This window comes from Procambarus clarkii, chromosome 59 (assembly GCF_040958095.1).
Source record: "Procambarus clarkii isolate CNS0578487 chromosome 59, FALCON_Pclarkii_2.0, whole genome shotgun sequence".
In the NCBI taxonomy this organism is placed as follows: domain Eukaryota; kingdom Metazoa; phylum Arthropoda; class Malacostraca; order Decapoda; family Cambaridae; genus Procambarus; species Procambarus clarkii.
The window spans coordinates 23,010,092-23,026,888 of NC_091208.1; the positions used below are offsets into that span (position 1 = coordinate 23,010,092).

Consider the following 16,797-nt stretch of genomic DNA (forward strand, 5'->3'; position numbering starts at 1 on the left):
ATTCTTACCTTCGATACCCATTGTTTCGTGTTAAGTTACAGTTAACAACCAGGGCACTGCACAACAACACATGTAGTGTACAAAACCCCAGGTGTAATTGGGGATTGGGCATACTTGGGTGTTTGGATTGGTGACAGGCCAATCATGCTCTAAAGGGTTAATCAGGCCACCACAACTTACCCACCAGCAAGTATGCTGTAATCCTGAATAGAGTACAGTGCAAATCCTTAACTGTAGCCTCTGTTTAACCCAACAGTATAATGAGTACTTGGCTGTAAAAACGATTCTTCGCGGGGGTCGTATCCCAGGGACCATAGGATTAAGGACTTGCCCGAAACGCTACGCGTACTAGTGGCTATACAATAATGTACCAACTCTTGTATAACACACAGAAATCACAATAGCCTGATGCATCAAATGAACCTTCGTCACGGCCCTTGTGGATTTGTTCATTTAATTCTTTTATTATTAGTATATTTTCAAAGTCTTTGAAAATGTAATAAGTTATTACGAAACGCGTTCAAGTGTCGCGTCAGACTGGAAATAAAAATGAATTTTGGAGAATTGATTTTTCAGTTACCACCAACAGTGAAAAGAAATATAAGAAACATCGAGAAAATTCGTGTTAGAATTATTAATCTTAATTCTTTTATATATATAAATATAAAAGTATTCTCAATAAGTAAGTAAACCTCTTATAAACCTATAAGTAAACTTCACGGGCTCGTGTTCCTGGGCGCCTGCAAGCAGGGTAGAAATCTGTACGAGCAGTCTCCGTGGTGTAGTGGTAAGACACTCGCCTGGCGTTCCGCGAGCGCTATGTCATGGGTTCGTATCCTGGCCGGGGAGGATTTACTGGGCGCAATTCCTTAACTGTAGCCTCTGTTTAACGCAACAGTAAAATGTGTACTTGGATGAAAAAACGATTCTTCGCGGCGGGGATCGTATTCCAGGGACCATAGGATTAAGGACTTGCCCGAAACGCTACGCGTACTAGTGGCTGTACAAGAATGTAACAACTCTTGTATATATCTAAAAAAAAAAAAAAAAAAAAAAAAAAAAAAAAAAAAAAAAAAAAAAAAGGTGTGTTGACTGGCTGAAACACGAGAACATGTGTGGTAGAGGGGTCGGGGGAGCCCCGCCCCCCTAGAGAGGCCGGGGGGGGGGGGGGGGGGCCGCCCCCCACTCACCAGGAAATAGGGACCAACTAACGCGCGCGGTGGGAATAATAACAGCGCAGCGAAGCAGATAGGAGCTAAGCAGGTAGCAGGGCGGCCAGATATTTCTGGGACACGAAGCGGTGAAGTACTCGACCAGAAATGCTGAGGTTGTCGAGCCAGTTGGGCAAGGTGGCCTTGGGTGTTGCCATCTTCGTTATCTTCGCTATGTGAGTATAACTCTTCAATGTGAAGGGAAAGTAGACTAGGGAATAGATGCGAGGGAGGGAATTATCAAGGGGAAAGTGTCAAGCCACTACAACTATATGACACTTGAGAGGGATCAGGATAAGGATTTGGGATGGGACAGGGGGGAAAGGAATGGTGCCCCAACCACTTGTGGACGGTCGGGGATTGAACGCCGACCTGCATGAAGTGAGACCGTGGCTCTACCGTCTATGTTCAAGTGGTTGGGCAAATAGGTTAGGTTTGATAGATATCTGGATAGGTAGACAGATGGATGGATAGAAAGATAGATATATTAATGGAAGGATGTATAGAGGGATGGAAGGATAGATGAATGGTTAGATATACATAAACGCATCAAAAGATGGATAGGTGAATGAATAAACAGATAGATGAAGTGACAAATAAATGGATAGATAGAAGGAGAGATGGGGGAGGGGGACACAGAGAGACCTGGGCAACGCTGGGTACACCCTCTAGTTAAAAATAAAATTGTCTACCACTGACGCGCAGGAGGTCGCTGGGAGAGAGCAGCCTAGTGGTGGGAAATATATAAAGATATAATAGTTCATGACCAGACCACACACTAGAATGTGAAGGGACGACGACGTTTCAATCGACTTGAGAATGGTCCAGGACGGAGCGAAACGTCGTCGTCGTCCCTTCACCTTCTAGTGTGTGGTCTGGTCATCAAACTTTAGCCACGTTATTGTGACTCATCGCCTGCATATAATAGTTACCCCATTTTATCTGAGAAAGGTGAGGCGCTTGAGAAATATTTGAGGCTATAATAATATTATTTTATTTACAAAAAGGTACAATAGGTTGGTGAGATTAGATTAGAGTGATATTTTTACATGATTGCAAAGCCACATAACACGCCTAGTGTTTCGGGCAGGTCCTTACATAACATATCAGGTACGGGGTCACCATAGCCCGTGCTACATGGACACTTCGTTCTCAGTGGCTAACTCTAAAACAACAACAAGGTGCAAACGTACATTGTAGCAAGGTTTTACGTCAACAATAAAAAATTGACGGGTGATTACACAGGTAAAGATGAAGTACAGTTTTATGGACTGATAGTACAGAGATGAACATGACGTTAGAGATGGAAAACTTGGAAACATGTCAGATATAAAAGCAGAGAAATTGATGTAACGAGGCAATTGCAAAGTTGCAGCCCCGCTCCTGTGCCAGGTAAGTTACGGGCTCACCATAGCCCGTGCTACTTGCCCCGCTCCTGTGCCAGGTAAGTTACGGGCTCACCATAGCCTGTGCTACTTGGAACTTGTTCCGAGTAGCTGAATCTATAACAACAACAACATGTAACGATGACCAGATTAAGGCTGGGAAGGAAAGGGAACTCTAAGGATAAAGCACCAAGCCATTACGCCTATATAGCACTTGGAAGGGGTCTGGATAAGGATTTGGGATGGGACGGGGGAAAGTAATGGTGCCCAACCACTTGGACGGTCGGGGATTGAACGCCGACCTGCATGAAGCGAGACCGTCGCTCTACCGTCCAGCCCAAGTGGTTGGGGAGATTAAGGCTGGGATACTACACCAAACTGGCACACCATTTGGTCCGGGAGACATCTCCCGTCACGCAGGGTGCAGTCGCACCTCCACAGATCTCCAGTATCATCTATTGATACTGGTACTGGCTCAAAAGGGCCACCACTTACGGGCTATTCATGCCCGTGCCACCTTTTGGGTGGCTTAATCTTCATCAATCAGTCAACAGCCACACACAGAACACAACAGCCTGGCCGCGACACCATGGATCACCTGACGCCATAAACACAACACCGCCCTATGGTGCTGCGGCAAGTTTTCCTCTAACATACACTTCGGTTTTACTCGCCGCTCCTCTATCTCACAACGCATCAAACACCTTTGAAGCTCTTATCATCCTCAACATAAACGCGCCTCCCAACACCTGTACTGGTTATAAATATTATTATCACACCTGTTGATTGACGGTTGAGAGGCGGGACCAAAAGCCAGAGCTATGGTGAGCCCGCAGTGGACTTACCTGGCACAGGAGCGGGGCTGTAACTTGTAGCTGCCTGATTGATTGATGAAGATTAAGCCACCCAAGAGGTGGCATTTGCCTAAATCCCAAGTACCTATGTACTGCTAGGTAAACAAAAGTGTCAGGTGTCAAGAAGACTCTTGCCCAAACATTTCACCTTGCCCAGGAACCGAACCCGGGCCAACTGGTTGTGAGCGACTATGCTAATCGCTGCGCCACAGGCCACTCGCATTATTAATACAAGTTTTATTTTGACAGAGCGATCTCGAGGGATAATTGGGATAATTACTTATCAGTCAGCGCTAACTACCTGAAAACTTCCTTGAGCGGTAAGTATACACTAACGACCAGAGTGCTGCTCTCAGCGGTAATCATGCACACAGCTATATCAGTCTTTAAACAGGAATGAGACAGGTCTGAGTGGATGACCTATCAACGGTATAGGTTAAGTAATAATTGTAATTAAGAAGCAATAAGATGCTTATCTTAACATACTAAGAAGATTAGGTAAGGTCGGTGTTTTCTATGAAGCTTCTCAAGGTAAACTAACATATTCACAATCAATTAGTATGTCACATATGCACTAATTAAATAAGCCAATATTGACTATAAGCAAGTGCGAGAACGGGTTGGAGGATGGCTGGCCACCTCAGAGGAGCTCTGAATGCGAGACCAACAACGTCTCGGGTTATAGTAGTGCAACCAAAGATTGACAAAAACAAATAAATAAAATGTAAACAAACAAATAACCTAAACATATGACATACAAATACCAGAAGTGTCAATACAGTAAAACATTTAGTTACGTGTGTAGAAGTAACATAAATTATTGCAATCACAGAGACATGTAATACTGCAGACGCCTGGTAAGTATTAACAGAATATAGAACGAAAGGATGAAAATAACTCCACTAACGTTAACGTTAAAATTCTGTCTCATGCGAAATTAAAACCGGGACATCACAAATGTATTTAATAGAGCTAACGCAAGCGGATTATAGCCTAATAATGTGACTAATATGTTGTATATCTGAGTAATACTTTGTATATCTGTGTAATACAGTGTATATATGAGTATAATACGTTGTATTCGTATGATTAATGTACGGCATACGATTAATGCCTTGTATGTCTGAGTAATACCTTGTATATCCTGGTAATACCTTGTATATGAGTAATTCCTTGTATATCTCAGTATATATGAGTAATTCCTTGTATATCTCAGTATATATGAGTAATTCCTTGTATATCTGAGTATATATGAGTAATTTCTTGTATATCTGAGTATATATGAGTAATTTCTTGTAAATCTGAGTAATATCTTGTATATCTGAATAACACCTTGTATATCTGAGTAATAACTTATATATCTGAGTAACTTGCATATCTGAATAACACTTTGTATATCTGAATAATACCTTGTATATCTGAGTAATAACTTGTATATCTGAATAATACCTTGTATATCTGAGTAATAACTTGTATATCTGAATAATACCTTGTATATCTGAGAAATAGCTTGCATATCTGCGAATATCTGAATAAAACCTTGTATATCTGAGTAATACCTTGATTAAGGTTTTAAAACTAGATTTATCTTTTATTATCCAGCAATAATGTTGGTGGTATATTCGTGACCCCGCGCCGCGTACACAGGGTGTAGCCTAAGTCCTCTCCCAGAGGGAAAATATATAAAACTTTATGTATTACTTCTTCGTATGTATACATACACACGCGCGCGCGTTGCTCCGTGTGTGTGTGTGTGTGTGTATACATACAGAGCTCCGACGCCGGTAACAGTTCTGTGTACTAGGCACCGATATTTCTCTAGGAGGATGGACTAGTTACACCCTGTGTATCCCAGCGGGTGTAGGGAGAACCAATAGCCATAGTTCCTCTTGTACACCAAATGAGAGTTAACATTACTTCTGTGTGTGTGGGGGATACGACAGGTACGAGGGAAGTTGACCCGAAGACCGCGTTACTCAACTGCCATGTCCAGCCGCTGCAAAACTACAGCCAGTTCTTTGGTCTCAGCAACCAGACGATGTACCCCTGCAAGCACCTGGTAAGGCAGCCAGTCATGGCCCCCCTCCTCTCTGTACCGCCGCCTCACCGCTAAAATTATGACAGTTTATGCGAAAGAAACTATGATATCTCAGTTTGTGGTGATATGGTGCTTGGGATCATTCTAAGACTAAGGTGTTACTGTTTGTTGACGTCTGGACGGTCTCTGGCATCACAGGTCAGTCTCTGGCACCACTGGTCGGTCTCTGGCACCACTGTCCAGTCTCTGGCACCACAGATCAGTGTCTGGCAGAAGTAGTCATTCTCTAACACCACTGGTTAGTGTCTAACAACACCCGCCCTGGATGCAACCCCACAACAAGCTGACGAACTCCTGAGTACCTACATACTGCTAGGTGAACAGGTGCATTTGGTGAAAGGAAATGTGTCCAACCATTTCTGTCCCGCCCTGGATTCGAACCCGGAATTGTCGTTTGTGCGTCGAGTACGAATCTGACTGTACTATTTGGACCCTCTCTAATCTAATCTAATCCTAGGATTTAAACTAATCCTCTCGCTAAAACTAATTAAAGTACCCTTGCTGATATATTAACCCTAATTTACAAAAAACTCAACTTTTTAGCTCTGGCCATTGCAGTGCACTACAACAAATCAATTGAAATTGAAATTAAAATAAGTTTATTGAGGTAAAATACACACAAAGGGATGAGGTAGCTCAAGCTATTCTCACCCCGTTCAGTACATCGTGTTAATGCATACATAGACACACATCACAAACAATAAACATATTACCAAACATTCTGAGAGATAAACATATACATTTCCTACAAATCAATTGAACTCTGAACCTTTCATGATATCCTAAAAAGTAAGAGTAATCCCAGTCCACAAAAGTGTTGACCTCATTGAAGTCAACAATTTCAGATTGATATTAATCCTGCCAACCTTATCTAAAATCATTTAAAAGCTAATATACAAGCAGATATGCTCCTATATAGCAAAGCACAATATACTTAGCTCTTATCATTGATAAAACCTTCAATATTTTATTTGGTAATAAATCCTTTGATCCAATTAACCTAAGAATTAACATTATCCAAATTAGTAACAGAGTTGATGGTAAATTCCTTGATGTTCTCATTGATAAAAAGTGGAATTTCCATTGCCATATACTAAAAACAAACAAAAATATGTATATATGTAACATTCTTTCTAAAATCACACTGTGTACCTCACCCTGCGCTGGTAACGCTTGATTACTCTCTTATCTATCCTTATCTCACCTATGGTATCTGTGCTTGGGGTCTTGCTACCCAAATTTATCTTCGGCTTCCAATTACTCAACACAAAACAGCAATTAGAACAATAACAAATTTAAACCCCAGACAGCACTCAGCCCTCTTACTTAAATCCTTGAATATGATGAATATAAAGTCACTACACATTCTGTCAAGTGTGCTCTCCATATATAAAACTTTACCTACTTAAAATTAGATTAAGGACCTGTCCGAAACGCTGAGCGTACGGCTTTACAAGAATCTAATCACTACGCTATGTTATGCGGGGAAGGGGGGTAGAAATAGCCTAAGCCACTCTATCCCTTTGAGATGTATTTTTTCTTGTCTCAATAAACATACTTGAACTATGCTATGTATCCTCACAAACCCAATGTACCTTCTTGCATATATATAAATAAATAAATAAATAAATAAATAAATAAATAAATAAATAAATAAATAAATAAATAAATAAATAAATAAATAAATAAATAAATAAATAAAACACTGAACGGCAGTGCTACCCCGACTTTAAGCGCTTCCTAGAGGGTTGTAACAGAACTTCAGAACAGCACTTCACTAGAAACAAATATATTTTTGATATTCCAAGAGTGCGACTTAACCAAAGCAGAGATGATCTTCAAATCAAGGGGTCCTAAAATGTGGAATGACTTCCCTAATCACATTAAAAACTGTCATTCCATAAAGCAATTTAAAAACAACTAAGAACTACCAAATCAACTCTATGTAATCTACCTTACTTCCTAAATAATAACCTATGATAGTGCTGTTATTGAACATTATTTACTGAACTTGTGCTGTTACAGATATCTGCCGTGTAAAACTGTATTAAACATATATATATATACCATCTGTTTATTCTGTGAAAAGTATTGCAGTTTTTGCTGTTCCAATCATCACGTAATAATATCATTTTATTTATATTGCTCTTCAATTCATTAATGTTTCTGATCCCATTTAGTTTCAGGTTACCCCAATATTGAGCTTCTGTACTGTTCACCATTTTTTTCACATTATGGCCAAAACGCTCAGCATATTAATGGCTTCAGACACCTTGTCCTACCTAGGGACTCTACACTCTTCTTGTATTCTACGTATGTACTTTTGTCTAAATAAAGTATTATCATTATTATACGGACTATTGTGTCTGAGGCTCCAGCTGCCAAGTTAAAAAAGGAGTTACAGTAAACCAGGCAAGAGATGAGTTTTGTTCCCTCACCGAGTGATCATTTTGTGGAACGTCTACTTGTTTAAACAAGTAAAAAATAGTTTACAGTAAACTTTAAAAAAAATCACAGAAAAATAATATGAGGCTCCTTCACAAGCCTCATATACTTTTCGCTGCATACTTCAGTAGGCTGTAGAGAAACAAAAAAAATCTCGAACCCATTGTTGATGTGACGACTTATATTGAATTTTGTAACTAGCTCATCAAGATTGTAACTTGCTTAGCTAAATGAATTGTGGGGTTCAGTCCCTGAGCCCATTATGTGCCTCTGTAACCATTTCCACTACCGCCCAACAGATGGGTATGGGGGTGCATAATAAATGAACTAAACTAACTCATTGTCGCATCTTTCACTCATTTCAGAAAATGTTTGGTGGAGTGAAACACAGAGATTTCTTTGACGGGGACAAGTGGGCGTGTATGGACTCCCCGCTGGCCCCGCCGCCCACCCGCTGCCTCGTCTACTCCTTCGGCATCAACAATGAGTGGTCCTTCGACGACGCTATGGCCGCCTACGGGTGCCAGGTGGGTGTGTAGGTCCTAGGTGCCAGGTGGTTGTGAAGGAGGTGCAAGATAAGTAACCATGAACACATGTTTATCTGAGCTTACCTGAGAACCACTATAGTGGCCTCGACGGGGACATGAAGCTGGTGGCTTGTCGAAGGTCCCTCCGTTTGAGGGCGAGTATACTACGAAGGGTTGCTACAATTCTTGATTCTCCTGCAGGTGTTCTCGTTCGACCCCAGTATGGCTGCCGGCGACCACCAGCGCTCCGCTAATGTCACTTTCTTCAGGATGGGTGTTGGCAGCAAATCTGGCAAGTTCATGAATGGCAAGGTGAGTACATATACTCATCATATGGAAAGCACGACATGTACTTACACTCATTTCATTATAGGCAAGATAAGTAAGAGTGCTTTTGTCGTTCTCACTCCACCGTAAGTGACCACTCACTTGAGTTGAGAGTTATTACCCAATTAATTTAACTTTTTGAACTGATAAAGATTATGTACACATGTGTCTATATGTGAGCAGATAAGTAGGATATGTGTGTGTTTTGGGTGTTTCTTGTTTTTTTCTTTCACCTTTGATAGAATCAGGTCTTGATTCTATCATGACGTCACATGACATCGTCATCAATTAACAGCAGGAATTCAGTTGGAGCTACATCACAGAGTCCTCAGACAAAACGTCAGAAGCACTTGAGACGTCACTGGGAAGGGACTGTGCTCTGTTTAGCTCCACCCTAGACTATGGTCACATCGTTTGTGTTGTGCTAGAAGGCCCGCAGTAAATTATTAACCAGTTGTGATGGTCCATAGTGGCATGGGACACTGATCAACCTTTCTTCAGTAACCCCGCCACGTGGCCTGTATGTTTACATTACCAGTTCCCACTTCCCCCGCCAGGTGGCCTGTGTGTTTACATTACCAGTTCCCACTTCCCCCGCCAGGTGGCCTGTGTGTTTACATTACCAGTTCCCACTTCCCCCGCCAGGTGGCCTGTGTGTTTACATTACCAGTTCCCACTTCCCCCGCCAGGTGGCCTGTGTGTTTACATTACCAGTTCCCACTTCTCCCGCCAGGTGGACCGTCTGGGAGGGATCATGAAGAAGCTGGGACACGTCGGGCGGAAGATCGACTACCTGAAGATGGACATCGAAGGGATGGAGGTAGAGACGCTGGAGGAGGTGCTGGAACACCAGCCGGAGATCTTGGCCTCCGTCACCCACCTGGGCCTCGAGATACATCCTGGCGTGGCTATTGGTGAGGCTTTGAGGATGACGTACAGAGAATTCAAATAACAAATAAATTACCCAATGGATAGAATCTACCATGACGTTTCCTGCCGCCATGTTTAAGAACAATCGGTTACCTTACCTTGCGATGATTTCGGAGCTCAACGTCCCCGTGGCTCTAAGAGGCCTGGTCGTTAGATAAATATATAGTGCGTACATTAGGCTACGATAGATTGATATTTATCTTAGCTGACTTTGCAGGGGTTGTGTGGCCTAAATGATTCGATAAGGTTGATGGCCTTAAGCCCATCACCAAATCAAGCTAAGGATTGCCAGTATGTGTTACACTCCTGAGTACTGTGAGGTTTAAGCCGAACTCGTTTTGCCCATATCATAGTTTTAACAAAATTAATTAAGTTTAACTTCTCTGAGTCAATTAGTAATTCTTAATTTTGAGAGGAAAAGTTGACGAGTGGTTCAACAGGTTGGCTGAGGACACCAGCCGCTCCTGTCAACACCCTCACGGTGAGGTGTAGTGTGGGTCCTCAACCTTTATCTTATCCAGATCCTCCAGTTGTCTGCGCACATCCTGTCATCTCCGCACATCCTGTCATCTCCCCACATCCTGTCATCTTCTTGTCCCAGTCTTTCACTGGGTAAATTCTGGCCAACCATGCTCGCCCAGTCTCCCCTTCCACTGGTGTATAAATATCACTCCTGGGCTATAATGTATACAGGCGCAGGTTGTATGCTTAAATGCAACTCAATAAATAATGATAATGTTACGAACATGTGTGGTCCTGGTACGAACATGTGGTTATGGTACGAACATGTGTGGTCCTGGTACGAACATGTGTGGTTATGGTACGAACATGTGTGGTTAGGTACGAACATGTGTGGTCCTGGTACGAACATGTGTGGTTAGGTACGAACATGTGTGGTTAGGTACGAACATGTGTGGTCCTGGTACGAACATGTGTGGTTATGGTACGAACATGTGTGGTTAGGTACGAACATGTGTGGTCCTGGTACGAACATGTGTGGTCCTGGTACGAACATGTGTGGTCATGGTACGAACATGTGTGGTCATGGACTCGCACGAGCGGTGTGGCGTGGGGTGTCGAGCACCGCTGCCCTCTCTAATCCTTGGTCTCTAATCCTTGGTAGCGAAGCTGCCTTACCCAAGAATGGTATGTTCTTTCACTGAAAAGGCACAGTTCCTACTATACTTTCATTGCATTAAATGTGTTAACATTTTTTACCCTACTCTATAAAGTAAATATTTTAGAATACTTTTTATCGGATATTATTTGATTAAAATATCTTTACTTGAACATTTATTTTGTACCAAGCCGCTGTTATGCCAGAATTTGTATGTTATATAGTTCCGAAAATCTGTACAGCATCCCAGAACCATTCTGGTAAACCTCTTCCTTGTATTTCTGACAGGCAACAACGAGATCGCCAGACAGCCGACCAACATCTTTAACAGGCTGTGGAGGATCTTCCAGCAATTGGAGTGTCTGGGATTTCGTCTCCTTCGCTGGGCTCGTAACGACTTCAAACTTAACCACTACACGTGGAATCATTCTCTCCAGTCCAAATGCTATGAAATCGTATGGGTCAAGCCACCTACTCATTAGACGGGGTATTTTTATAAGTGTGGAAGTCGGTTTTCAGAGTAATGTACAAAGACTGCTTTATGACCCCCTCTAGCTGCTCTATTATGCCTGTCATCCGCAGAACTGCAGCAGCTAACCCAGTCCCTGAGTACTACAGAGTCTGACAGCGATAGCAGCTCCCCCACGCTACCAATTCACCTCCACCTATACAGCGTTCACAGAGTTTGCTCACTCTAGAGTGAACCAAACTGTGATTCCTTTGCTTCCCGTCAGAGTCTTAAGTTGGTCGTAATGTTGACAACGGGTCACTCGTTGTTCCAGGCCACAACACAGTATGAAGGACTATCACTGAACTCTTGCGGATTTTCTTATTTTTAATGAAAATGATCAATAAACTTGAGCGCACAACGCTACTAATTACGTAAATGAAATCATGAATGGTTACCCTTTGATAACGCAAACCTTACGTATGTACGTTGGCTGATTTGTTGTCAGCCACAGATATGATTGATGTAACACTGTCAGACGCTATCTGAAGACTACCAAGAATAATTGGTCGTTATCCCAGATCTCATCAACTCTGCCAAGAATTATTAAACCATCTGTCATAATCTTAATTCAAAAGTAACTCCTCCTCCTCCTGTGAAATAACAATTAATATTACCACAAATATATAAGGTCAAAACGGTACAAGTTACACTTTCTAGGAATTCATACTTCATTTACGGTTCAATATACAGACCAGTATCTAGGCTCCAAAAAATAAAGAAAACTGATTAAAGCCTATTATTAAATCTTGCTTTACAAAATTAAAAAGAACTCTACAATTGATACAACTATCATAGGTAAAAGTAATACAGGCTACAAATAGCAACTGTATAACATGCACATGTTTTAAACTGTATTACCCAAACAACAGGAAAGTACGCTGCAAATCCCAGAGGAGTTCCCTGCAAACAACATACTTGAACACAATAAAAGCACGATAAACATGCAAGACAAAAATATACATAAAAGTTAACAGAAGCAAAACGACATGAAACTGAAAAACACAACAAAAGCAGTACAGCATTTACAATAAAAGGCAGTAGCATAATACATAATAATAAGCACAAGAATACAAAAGAACAATATTATACATACGAAAGGCAAATTTAACAAAAGCCACCAGCAAGACAACATCGTGTCACACATCACACATCGTGTCAGCAAGGCGGACAGCCCGCCTGCTTTCATACCTCTCACTGTATTTCCCACTTCTATACTTCCCTTCACCTATGCCTCTCCTTCCTCTTTACTCCCCCCCCCCCAAAAAAAAAAAAAAGCAAGACAACACAAAAGACAAATGACTACAAACCCACAAACCCACATAGCATGAAAACCCAAACTTTCCATAACAGCACTGTGAACCCCACAGAACCCACTCTCGCACCATACACAGGCAGTCACAAACCAAGTAAACGTTGCAAGACAATCTAAACAGACATAAAAATGTTCAATGCAAATAGAAACCCCCCACGAACAAAAGACATTCAAAGTTGAAAATGCATAAAAAATACAAGATACCCAAACAAAAAAGTGGGGACACGAGACATAAAGAAGAAACCCGGAGAGCGGTGCCCCGTACATGCTTAAAGTAATTATCAAAAGAAAGTACCCAACGGAAACTGCACGAGGCAATTGTGACAGCCCATCACTGAACACATAAGATAGGAAAAAACACAGACATGACTATCGATGACCACAATGACGAAACAGTATATAGAGGCATCTCGAGAGCATAAGGGGCGAACACATAAGCATGCAGCCACAAAACAATAACCCATCAGTCACAAAACTGAGCATCATCCAGAACCTCTAAACTCCCAGTAGTCGGCAGAATGTCAGTTTCAACTCGCCACCTGTCCACCAATTCTTCTCCACAGTCCCCACATTCCACCATCCACAGTCCCCACCATTCCAGGGGCCTCGTAGCCTGGTGGATAGCGCGCAGGACTCGTAATTCTGTGGCGCGGGTTCGATTCCCGCACGAGGCAGAAACAAATGGGCAAAAGTTTCATTCACCCTAAGTGCCCCTGTTACCTAGCAGTAAATAGGTACCTGTGAGTTAGTCAGCTGTCACGGGCTGCTTCCTGGGGTGTGTGTGTGTGTGTGGTGTGAAAAAAAAAGTAGTTAGTAAACAGTTGATTGACAGTTGAGAGGCGGGCCGAAAGAGCAAAGCTCAACCCCCGCAAAAACACAACTAGTAAACACACAACTAGTAAACAGTTTCCGAAGGGGTAGCAGACGAGACGCAACCTTCTTCACTCAGGGCGAGCGACGCTCACCAATAAACTATCCCTCTGGGACAAATTATAAAAAAAATGTAAGTCACTGCGTCATTCCCACTTAATGAGCTGAGCTGCTAAATTACTCAAGATGACCCCCATCCATACTGACTCATGACGTACTCGACTGACGAGGACTAGGAAGCTCTGCTAGTAAGGAGGCGTTTCGGGCAGTTATGTATGAAGTATGATGCCTCCAATACTTCACTTCTTAATTCATTCCATTCATGCACTACCCTTGACAGTGACAAAATCTAATATCCCCGTGGCTCATGTATATAGTTTGTTTCCACCTGTGTGCACAGCCTCACCAAATAGTTCTAGTGGTGCAGTGGCAAAGCACTCGCCCGGCGCTTCGCAGCGCTTTGGCTGGTTTCAGAGGTCGAACACTATGTATCAGGGGTCAAACACTATATCTCAGAGGTCAAACACTGTGTCTCAGAGGCCAAACACTATGTCGGTACGGATTTGGGAGTTTAGCTCAATGACGATTCGCTAATGTGGGTTACCATATTGCTGACCTCATCCTAGCCGTGTCTAATGTATGCTTGTAAACAAACTACTTAACTCCATGACTCCAAACATCTGTACGGGACGTGACAAACATGATGTCGAAGGGCGCAGCGAAATATCCTAGTTATGTCCGACCCAATATGGAGTGTAGCCAGGTTATGTCTTAGCCTGCAATAGCCTAGTTATGTCTCGACTCGCAGTAGCCTAATTATGTCCCAACTCGCGGTAGCCTAGTTATATCCCAACTCGCGGTAGTTGTGATAAATACTGATGATAAATGATAAGTACCATCATAGTCTATACGGTACCCCACGGTTGCTATAAGTACTATTATATTTGGAAAAAAAGTCTGTATAAAGCTACAATTTGTAATTGTTCAGGAGGAGCATTTTTTGGCATGCGAGATTTATACACAAAATAATGGAAAGACAGTGGAGACAGTGGTGTGTGGAGAGGACGAGGCAGGCGGCCTGTAACTGAACTGAGGAAGTATTTCCCATTGTCGGGGACAGGAAGCCATGCAAAATGTCTCGTCCTGCCGGGGAATCAAACCCGGGACCATTGGATTGTGAGCTGACTTTCTGGCCACTGCGCAAAATAGCTACTTCGTTATCATTTTAATATCAAGGAACTTACACTGTTGACACCAAACGATTACATCAGAAAGTGAATCCACTCGTAATCTAATCAATCTTATGTTTACGAAATCTTATCACTGATTGTTAACGCTATCTAAGTAGAACACGTGGTGGGGGGGGGGGTTACTCACCTTCAGAACAGTCAGCAGCTCAGTAGAACACGTGGTGGGGGGTTACTCACTCTCAGAACACAATCAGCAGCTCAGTAGAACACGTGGTGGGGGGTTACTCACCTTCAGAACAGTCAGCAGCTCAGTAGAACACGTGGTGGGGGGTTACTCACCTTCAGAACAGTCAGCAGCTCAGTAGAACACGTGGTGGGGGGTTACTCACCTTCAGAACAGTCAGCAGCTCAGTAGAACACGTGGTGGGGGGTTACTCACCTTCAGAACAGTCAGCAGCTCAGTAGAACACGTGGTGGGGGGTTACTCACTCTCAGAACACAATCAGCAGCTCAGTAGAACACCTGGTGCGGTTACTCACCTTCAGAACACTTTCAACAGCTCAGTGGAACACGTAAAGGAGTTAATCACTTTCAGAACAGTCAGCAGCTCAGTAGAACACATGGTGGTGTTACTCACTGTCTACTCATTAGTCCTTATGACTTGCTTATCACTGCATGTATCTTAGTGTTCCATTTGATGAATTTTCTTGTTTCCTGTAAATCTAGCTTGACCTCGCCTCAGACCCGCAAATCCATCCTTACCTCACTTCTGGACCCGTAAATGTAGCCTTACCTCACTTCTGGACACGTAAATGTAGCCTTACCTCACTTCTGGACACGTAAATGTAGCCTTACCTCACTCTGGACCCGTAAATGTAGCCTTACCTAACTTCTGTACTCGTAAATGTTGCCTTACCTCACTTCTGGACCCGTAAATGTAGCCTTACCTCACTTCTGGACCCGTAAATGTAGCCTTACCTCACTTCTGGACCCGTAAATGTAGCCTTACCTCACTCTGGACCCGTAAATGTAGCCTTACCTAACTTCTGTACTCGTAAATGTTGCCTTACCTCACTTCTGGACCCGTAAATGTAGCCTTACCTCACTCTGGACTCGTAAATGTAGCCTTACCTCACCTCTGGACCCGTAAATGTTGCCTTACCTCACTTCTGGACCTGTAAATGTAGCCTTACCTCACTTCTGGACCCGTAAATGTAGCCTTACCTCACCTCTGGACCCGTAAATGTTGCCTTACCTCACTTCTGGACCTGTAAATGTAGCCTTACCTCACTTCTGGACCCGTAAATGTAGCCTTACCTCACCTCTGGACCCGTAAATGTAGCCTTACCTCACCTCTGGACCCGTAAATGTAGCCTTACCTCACCTCTGGACCCGTAAATGTAGCCTTACCTCATCTCTGGACACGTAAATGTAGCCTTACCTCACCTCTGGACCCGTAAATGTAGCCTTACCTCACCTCTGGACCCGTAAATGTAGCCTTACCTCACCTCTGGACCCGTAAATGTAGCCTTACCTCACCTCCGGACCCATAAATGCAGCCTTACCTCACCTCTGGACCCGTAAATGCAGCTCTTACCACGCCCTGGACCCGCAAATCTACCCTTAGTGGAGAGTTAAATTATGTCAGACATCTTGGGTTGACTTACCAACAATTACTAGTAGAGCAAGTTGTCAGGCGCCACTCCACACACACATTCAACGCCTCTTCCAGCAGTTATACCAACGAATGTCATTGATCTTGAGCAGTTCCCACACTTTTTGATTTCCAAATTTTAGATTTTTTTGGATAACGCTTTAATTAGACTGTCAGCCTCACACTTTCACTAGGTCTATTTGTTCATCTTGCTTGGGACAACATGTTTACCTGCAGATCACTGAATAGAAATTTTCTCACATGTAAATTAATATTTTTATATATTAGCATAGTGTGCATATTTAGTCATTGGTTAGGTTAGGAATTTAGGTTGTGTTGGCGATTATTTGTATTTGTAGTATGTGG

General features: G+C 42.7%; 2 protein-coding genes across 2 annotated transcripts in view; one reads left to right on the forward strand and one right to left on the reverse strand.

Annotated features, from left to right (window-relative positions):
- The window catches only part of LOC123768148 (polyisoprenoid diphosphate/phosphate phosphohydrolase PLPP6), a 40,618-nt gene extending 31,882 nt beyond the window's left edge, over positions 1–8,736 (reverse strand). The window contains exon 1 of the mRNA XM_069307032.1: positions 8,605–8,736. The gene's annotated coding sequence lies outside the window, so the exon portion shown is untranslated. The remainder of the gene's footprint in view (positions 1–8,604) is intronic.
- LOC123768147 (probable methyltransferase-like protein 24) lies at positions 1,256–11,772 on the forward strand. The gene is made up of 7 exons (XM_045758497.2): positions 1,256–1,387; positions 3,700–3,770; positions 5,394–5,509; positions 8,359–8,520; positions 8,722–8,832; positions 9,581–9,761; positions 11,183–11,772. Exons 1-7 carry the CDS (start codon positions 1,320–1,322, stop codon positions 11,374–11,376), a joined length of 903 nt encoding a protein of 300 aa, XP_045614453.2. The 5' UTR covers positions 1,256–1,319; the 3' UTR covers positions 11,377–11,772.
- The last annotated feature ends 5,025 nt before the right edge of the window (positions 11,773–16,797 follow it).

What these genes read in the sequence shown, in the direction of transcription:
- LOC123768147 (XM_045758497.2), top strand. Translation starts at nt 1,320, where the DNA reads ATGCTGAGGTTGTCGAGCCAGTTGGGCAAGGTGGCCTTGGGTGTTGCC. An exon ending in ATCTTCGTTATCTTCGCTAT is followed by an intron (nt 1,388 to 3,699) that starts GTGAGTATAACT and finishes TTATTTTGACAG; the next exon opens with AGCGATCTCGAGGGATAATT. An exon ending in TGGCCGCCTACGGGTGCCAG is followed by an intron (nt 8,521 to 8,721) that starts GTGGGTGTGTAG and finishes ATTCTCCTGCAG; the next exon opens with GTGTTCTCGTTCGACCCCAG.